The sequence below is a fragment of the Sceloporus undulatus genome, chromosome 4, assembly GCF_019175285.1.
Source record: "Sceloporus undulatus isolate JIND9_A2432 ecotype Alabama chromosome 4, SceUnd_v1.1, whole genome shotgun sequence".
In the NCBI taxonomy this organism is placed as follows: Eukaryota; Metazoa; Chordata; class Lepidosauria; order Squamata; family Phrynosomatidae; genus Sceloporus; species Sceloporus undulatus.
The window spans coordinates 217,762,067-217,770,364 of record NC_056525.1 but is presented as its reverse complement, the minus strand read 5'-3'; the positions used below and the strand labels follow the sequence as shown (position 1 = coordinate 217,770,364).

The window sequence follows — 8,298 nt, the reverse complement described above, 5'->3', positions numbered from 1 at the left end:
TGCTTACCACAGATATAGGATGGGGGACACCTGGCTTAAGGAGACAAAATGTGAAAGGGATCTAGGAGTCCAAGTAGACCACAAATTGAACATGAGTCAACAGTGTGATGCGGCAGCTAACAAGGCCAATGCGATTTTAGGCTGCATCAAAAGAAGTATAGTGTCTAGATCAAGGGAAGTAATAGTGCCACTATATTCTGCTCTGGTCAGGCCCCACCTGGAATATTGTGTCCAGTTCTGGGAGCCACAATTAAAAAAGGACATTGAGAAACTAGAGCATGTTCAAAGGAGGGCGACTAAAATGGTGAAGGGTCTGGAAACCATGCCCTATGAGGAACGCCTTAGGGAGCTGAGGATGTTTAGCCTGGAGAAGAGAAGGTTAAGAGGTGATATGATAGCCCTGTTTAAATATTTGAAGGGATGTCATATTGAGGAGGGAGCAAGCTTGATTAGGACCCGGAGCAATGGATGCAAGTTGCAGGAAAAGAGATCCCACCTCAACATTAGGAGGGACTTCCTGACAGTAAGGGCTGCCCAATGGTGGAACACACTCCCTCAGAGTGTAGTGGAGTCTCCCTCCTCAGAGGTCTTCAGACAGAGGCTGGATGGCCATCTGTCGGGGATGCTTTGATTTGGATTTCCTGCATGGCAGGGGGTTGGACTGGATGGCCCATGCGATCTCTTCCAACTCTATGATTCTATTGACCAATCACAAAACAAAAGGGAAAGCACACCCTTAGACAAACAGACATGTTTCACCACTTGAAAGAGCACATCTTCTAAATGCATGTTTAGTATGTTGTCTAGTTTGATACTTACTGTAGTCATTTTTGTTAGGCAGCATGTATTCGCATTTCTCAGTTCCTTTTTGAAAAGACAACCTTCTCCCCTACAACATCCTTTGAGGCAGAGGGAAGGATAAGTTATTTGCATATTTGTTGAGAAAAATTCTGATTGTACAAAATGGGGGGAGGGAGGGACCTCCTAAATTCAACATTGTACTAGCACCTGACTGCTTGCATGTTTCTTGCTTCCCTTCTTTCTCCTAGCCTTCCATCCTGCCTTAAAACTAGCTCCAGAAGATTTACCAGTCCCCTAGAGCCAGTTTTTAAGGTTATATGGTTGTAGAAGGACTGTAGAGGGGGAAGTGGGCTTGTCCCTTCCCAGTTCCACTAGTAGAACTGCCCTAACAACCAATGATTGTGTTTCTTCATAATAAGCTTTAAAATATTGCTTTACACTCAGCTCATATTTGTAAACTACGGTATATACTTTTCATATATTTAGTAATATCTTTTGATATATGTAACACTAAATGCAGTGGTTGGTTCAGCAAATAAATATGGGGACCTTTGTTGAAATTTTTCAGACCAGTGCAATACTTATGCTTCTATGTGCTTCCTTTGCGAGCCTGAATTAATGTAAATCTGTATGTCATTGATTGTAGAGATGAAGAACATGTGGTCCTCCAGATGTTGTTATACTGTAATTCCTACTGCCTGCTATCATTGGCTTTGTAGCTAAGACTGATGGGAGCTGCAGTGCAACAGCATCTGGATGGTCACATGATCACTAATCCAGTCAGTTGTTCTGGCTGAACAACAGTCAAAGGGTGTTTGCTTTGCTTATATTAACTAGATATTTCAGTTGACAGCTCCAACTATGTGTAGCAGTTTTTCAGTACAGGTGGTTATCTTGGGTTTTTAAAAGAAAGTTCAGCTGTTTAAAGGAGGGTGGTGTTTTGGTTTTTTTTAATGTCCAATAGTAAAATGTGGTTTTCATTACCAAAGACTTAACAGATGTCCTTTGTACATTTTTACACACAGTTGATTCAGACTTGTATTCTCTGGTATGTACTTTCTCTTCTGGCTATAGCACTTAGCAAGAGGAGTGGTAAATTAATCACAGATGCTTTGTTTTGGAGCCTTACCAGCTGTAGAGTCATTATTAAAATAGATTGTTTGCAATAAAAGTAGTTTCAGTTGCTAATATCTACTTTAATTTCAGTCTGAAAATATTGTCATGTTAACTCATGCCAAGGTCAGATTTGGGGAAACAGGAACAGTAAGAATGAAATTCAGTTGAAGTCCTAAAACCACTTACTCAAATGTAGTTCTTTTTCTGTGCATGGGCCTCTTCAGGAATTGCTGATTGCAGGAATATAGCTCTGAACAAGAACAACAAATGTTCTCTCTTGAAAAATAGATTTGTTTTTCTTAAGGTGTGGTAGGCCTGTGGGACAACATTTATTACACATTTCTCAGATGCACTCCAATGTACTTCCAGTTGACATTATCTGTACTGTGTTCCATACTGTAGCCCAGTCCATTTGTAGGTATATTTAAATGCATGGGTTTCTCAGAGTTAGCAAAGTTATGTAACTTGTGCTTGTCTGTGCTGCATTCTGTGCTACATCATTGCTTCAAAGCAGAATGGTCCATTGAGAGGGTGAGCGTGTCTGGCTCTGTTTGTCTCCCAGGGTGCTTTTACTTCTTTTACAAAGAATGCAGGAGGTTAAATACCACCCCAAATACCCCACTCTCATCTGATTTTAGAAGCTACGCAGGGTGAGGTCTGGCTAATACTTGAATCTTCAGGTGGGATGAAGAACCCTTTCACAATGTATAATTATAGCACTGTGATTCCTGTGGAATCCTGGGTTTTGCAGTATAGAAAGATGTATTTAGAATTGTCAACCAGAGACTTATAGTTCCTCACCAAACTATATATTCCTGGATTCTCTAGGATGTTGCCAAGACAGTTAAAGTGGAATTACAGTGCTCTTTAGCAGAAAGGGCCCTAAGACATAATACAGTCAGCCCTTCTTATACATGGATTCAAGCATACATGGTTTGAAAATGTTCAAAAAAAGTATAAATTTCAAATTTCAAATCTTGATGTTCCATTTTTTAAGGGACACCATTTTGCTATGTCATTATATTTAATGGGACTTGAGCATACACGGATTTTGTTATACATGGGGGATCTTGGTACCAAACCTCAGCATATAACAAGGGTCCACTGTACTGTTTTAAACCCTGGAGAGTTGACAATAGTGAGCTAGATGGACCGGTAGTACAACAAATCCCTGTGTCCCTGTCGTCTTGCATAGTGTTGATGAAGGAGCTATTAAATACCATAAAATTGTGAGGGGATATAACTATTATTTATTTCACTCATCTGAAAGTCTGGACATTTCCTCCCTCTCCAAAGAATGTCCCCAAGTTAACACCCCCTCCCAACTTATTGGAAAACATACTCTGAAAGCAAGTCAGAGGAAACTTTGCTGTGCCTTACTTGATCCTTTGCAGAAACTGGCCCTCGCCATTCTAGATCAAGGGAAGTAATAGTGTCTAGATCCAGGGAAGTAATAGTACCACTCTATTCTGCATTGGTCAGGCCTCACCTGGAATACTGAGTCCAGTTGTGGGCACCACAATTCAAAAAGGATATTGACAAACTGGAGCATAGAGCAGGGAAACCAAAATGCTAGTTTTGGAAAATGCCAAGCAAACAGGATGTTTACATAGTTTTTCTGTATAATTCTATATTTTAAAAAAGCTGTATAATTCTATATTCAAAACTTCATATCTTTGGGATGTGAATTGCATTGCTTGCCCTATATCTTCATTTCTATGTACTTGAGAGAAAGTACTTCAAACTTTCTAAAATTTTGAAGTGAAGCAAATACTTTTATTTGCTATTTTTAAAAAATATTCTCAATCTGTGCCCAGAACCCATGTGAATAAATGTCTGAACTTGTTCTCTAGTACAAGATTTTAGCAGCTGTGTGTCTTTAGTTCAAATTGGCTCCCGAAAATATTACAAGTTCAGATATATATTTTAAGCCAAGTTTTACCCTGGAGTGAACTTTTATGAGATCATAAACTTGGTCAATTCATAATGGAAATTCTGACAGGTCCTTTACTATCACATAGCACATGGTAATATAATGACTGGTAGGGAACAACCCATGCATGCTCTCCTTCCTTTATTCCACTATAGCCATCTCTGGACATTTTCTAAGAAAACAACTAATTTTCCCATACTGTTACACTTTAAGTCTACAACTCTGTTGTCTTGGAAGACATCCCAGGATTAATGAGATCTTCTCCTGTGGCAGTGGAGAGAGAGGCCTCACCATGGAAGAAGAGATCCAACTTTGGATGTCCCTTCTTTATCCCAGTGAGACCTTTGAGACCCTCACATCTTCAATGCTGGCTATCCAGTGTCAATAGAAGCAATAATGGGTACATCAGAATGTGCTTTGTAGGTGGATTGGGAGACATCTGTCCAGCCTTGGGAGGAGATGCATCACTTTTGGAAATGTCCACACAATTTTCTTCTCATTGGTTGCACTGGAAGAAAAATGCAAAAGCAACAGTAAGAAACTAAACTAGAACAGAAAAGGAGGTGATTTTATTCATTGTATTCAACTGAATACAATGAATAAAATCACCTTAATGTAAACTTAAATACAGTAATTCAAACATGGGATAGAAAGAATATTTGAAAATATTCAGAATATGGTAAAAAACAAAAAAAAACAAAAACAAAAAAACAAATCAAAACCCACTAGGTAGTTTCAGTCCTGAAAGCCCTGATGGAAGAATCCTGGACCAATGAAAATCTTTGCAGTTTCAAACGTACTTTGTGCAAAATTAACACTTGATTTTTTTGCACAAAAATCAGGATTTTTATTGTGGAAAACAACATTTTCTACATAAAATACTGTTTTTTACACATAAAATCCTATAATTGAAACTTTATTCTGTGTAAAATTTGCACATGGTTGATTTTCATAGAAAACAACATTTTCTGCACAAGAAACACAACATTAGTATGTGGTACAGATGGCCATCCAGCATGCTTAAAAATCTCCAAAGAAGGAGACTCCACCACTATCCGAGGGAATGTGTTCCACTGTCGAATAGTTCTTACTGTCAGGACGCTCTTCCTAATGTTGAAGTGGAATCTCTTTTCTTGTAGTTTGGATTCATTCCTCCATGTTCTAATCTCTGGAGCTGTTGAAAATAAGTTTGTTCAATCCTCAATATGGTATTCCTTCAATTATTTAAATAGGGCTATGATGTCACCTCTTAACCATCTCTTCTCCAGGCTAAACATACACAGCTCCCTAAGTTTCTCCTCATAAGTCATGGTTTCCAGACCTTTCACCATTTTGGTCACCTTCCTCTGAACACACTCCAGCTGGTCAACATTTTTCTTGAATTGTGGTGCCCAGAAATGGACACAGTACTCCAGGTGAAGTCTGACCGAAGCAGAATAGAGTGCTAGTATTGTTTCCCTCAATCTAGACACTACACTCCTGTTAATGCAGTCTAGAGTCATTGGCTGGTTACAAACCGCTGAAAAGCGGCGCTCTGCCGCTGCCGTCGGTTACCGTATCCGGGAACCGCGCAGTACCCGGACGCAGCAAAGAAGAAGCGCCAAAACTCGCACACTCGCAGCATCACATCTGGGACGCGACGTGTGGACACTAAGCGTCCAGCACGTAAAGATGGCGATGCTCGTGTGTATAGGGTGCCGCCATCTTTACGTCCTCATCATGTGCTAGGGATGAGGCCAGTATGGACGCTAGGCCAACCCCTAGCACGTGACGAGGGCGCCGCAAAGGCCCGTTTGTAATGGGCCATATTGACTTTTTTAGCTGCTGTATCACACTTTTAACTTATGTCTACTAAGACTCCTAGATCTTTTTCACACATACTGTTGTCCAGCCAGGTGTCTCATCTTATATCTGTACATATCATTTTTTTTTCTTGCCTAAGTGTAGTACCTTGCTTTCTTCCTGTAGAAATTCATTTTGTTAGTTCTGGTCCAGCTCTCTAACCTGTTAAGGCCATTGTGAATTTTGATCCTGGCCTCTGGAATATTGTCTGTCCCTTACCTATTTCTCTTATCTATTTTGAGTGGGGCAGTTGTTTCATTTGCCCTCAGATAGGTCATCATGTGGCCATACTGAGTCAACTATGTCATGACAGCATCACTGTTTTCATGAAATGAATGTTGACCATACAAAGAAAAGGCTCATTTTTAAATATCACTGAAGATTAGGGATTCTAAAAGCAAATTGGCCACATTTTATTTCATTTTCATTTTTTGAGAAGCATGGAAGGTAATATATTTTCTTATGAATCCTGCTGTCCTTATTCAAAATGGCTACTTTTCAATCAGTACCTGAAATTGACAAACACATGGCGTAACTCAGGTCCTAAACACATTTGCTTAAGATCACAGCCTTAAAGTCTACAAGGTTATAAAGTATACCTTTTCAGCTAATCTAACACTGATAGGCAGGCAAGCATGCCACCATAATGCAGTCTTGTGACATGAGGCATGAAAATGGATACTGTTAAAACAATTTCAACCTTTCTAGAACCTATTATTACCAGGCAGGAAGTCCATTTTAGTTTTCAAGATTTGAGTTTGGGTGTCGGACTAATAACCTAACGTTAGACAAGCAGAATAGTCACAAACCCATTGGAATTGTCTCCAGAAAGTAATTTTATCTTATGAGAAATAATTCCTAGCACATGCAGATATTATGCTTATATGTTTTCTCAATTACATACAACTTCCTTCATCATAACAGCTTTCTTTTAGGTTGTTAGGATTGCATCCCTGCATGATTTGCTGTAACATCAGTCTTTTACACTAACAGCTTGTAAGTAATGCAACGATGCTAAGCCCAAAATAATAAATTGCTCAAATTATACTGTTGTGCATTCCCTATTAGAACAAACATTTCAAAGTTTGTCACTCTGCAAAAAGCTCTAATGCACACACTTCTTCTTTGTGGCCATTTAAAGGCTGCAGTTGTGTTTTGTGCTTTGTAAGGGGAAATTTGGATATGGTGAAGACATTAAGATAATTGTTCTTCCTTATTGTGGAGTGATTTTAGCAACTGTTTTTCCTTCCTTTAATAGGGAAACAAGATTACAAGAAAACCAGGCCAATGTTAAAAGCAACTCGATTAAAAGCAGAGGCCAAGAAAACCGCACCAGGCATAAAGGTATACCTAGCTGATAGCTTACACCAACTTCCTATAGACTTTGAGTTTATTTTCCCCATAGATGTCCTTTGTGAATATTGATCTTTGAGAGATATTGTTTATGACACTTCCAAACCCTAAGTGAAATGCTAGGTTATAAAATATTCATACTGTATTTCTTTCAGTTTAACCCACAACCAAAGTAGAATCATGAAGGTTGAAAGGCTGCATTCAGAGATCAGTCCTGTTGAACTCTGTGAAAGTCCTTTATGAGTTAACATGCATACAATAGGGCAATAAAGTGTTTTTTATTCTTTTCCTTCTTGAAAAAAGTGAGCTTGTTTTAAGGCTGCCTTCAAACTACTGTCATAGCTCAGTTTTAAAACAACAACCATACATAGGCAAGTATTGTCTTATAGCTATCCATATCTATTCAGATGGCAGCCAACTGAATTCAGTAGGACTTTGTCCTAAGTAACTGTCTATAGAATTGCTGCTTTACTGTTGTTTATGTATTATTGCATATTCTTGAATAGTCCCAATTTGGCAGGGACAGTCTCAGTTAATCCTCTGTCATTCGCCCTTTTCAGCTGCTTTTAAAATATCCCAATATATCCTCCTCTCAGTTTCCTCTTTTAGCAGCAGCTTTTGTCAGTTGCTGCAAACTGAGTTTGAAGTGCAAAAGTAGTCTGTATTTACCATATTATATTCGACTATAAGTCAACCTCATGTATAAATCGAGGGCAAGTTTGGGGGCCAAAATTATGGATTTTAACATGACCTGTAGATAAATTGAGTGTAAAACTTGGAGGCTCCTTCAGTGTGTGTATGTAAATGGCAAGAGGGAAGCAGCAATCAATACAAGGCTTCAGTGTTTCAGTCTTCACTCCGACACAGTGAAGCACGGCGTGGGAGAAGGACTGTTAAACAAACAGCAATCAGTCAAACACAAAGGATTCTATCTGCTTGGCTCAGGACAGAAAGAAACTGCATGGAGAAATCTGAAAGAGCTGCTATCACATTACCATAAATAAAGCCGGCCTATGATTTTGGGGTCAATTTTGGGCATAAGTTTTTAGACTTATAGATGAGTATACAGTGGGCCCTTGCTATACACGGGGGATCCGTTCCAGACCCCCCCCCAACGTATACCAAAATCCACGTATGCTCTAGTCCCATTGTCCCCAATCGTGCCGCCATTACGGACAAAAGTCCCTCCCCTCCCTTCCCTCCAACTCTTTCTTTCTTTCCCTCCCTCCCTCCCTCACCTTTTCTTCACGGCT

At 39.4% G+C, this 8,298-nt stretch overlaps 1 protein-coding gene across 2 annotated transcripts in view; it reads left to right on the top strand.

Annotated features, from left to right (window-relative positions):
• TRIQK (triple QxxK/R motif containing) overlaps positions 1-8,298 on the top strand; it is a 117,636-nt gene that overhangs the window by 36,862 nt on the left and 72,476 nt on the right. Inside the window, exon 3 of one of the 2 annotated variants that reach the window (XM_042465864.1) lies at positions 6,951-7,036. The exons of the other annotated variant lie outside the window; for it this stretch is intronic. Within the exon in view, the coding sequence (XP_042321798.1) occupies positions 6,951-7,036 (86 nt within the window). The remainder of the gene's footprint in view (positions 1-6,950; positions 7,037-8,298) is intronic. 2 annotated transcript variants of the gene reach the window in all.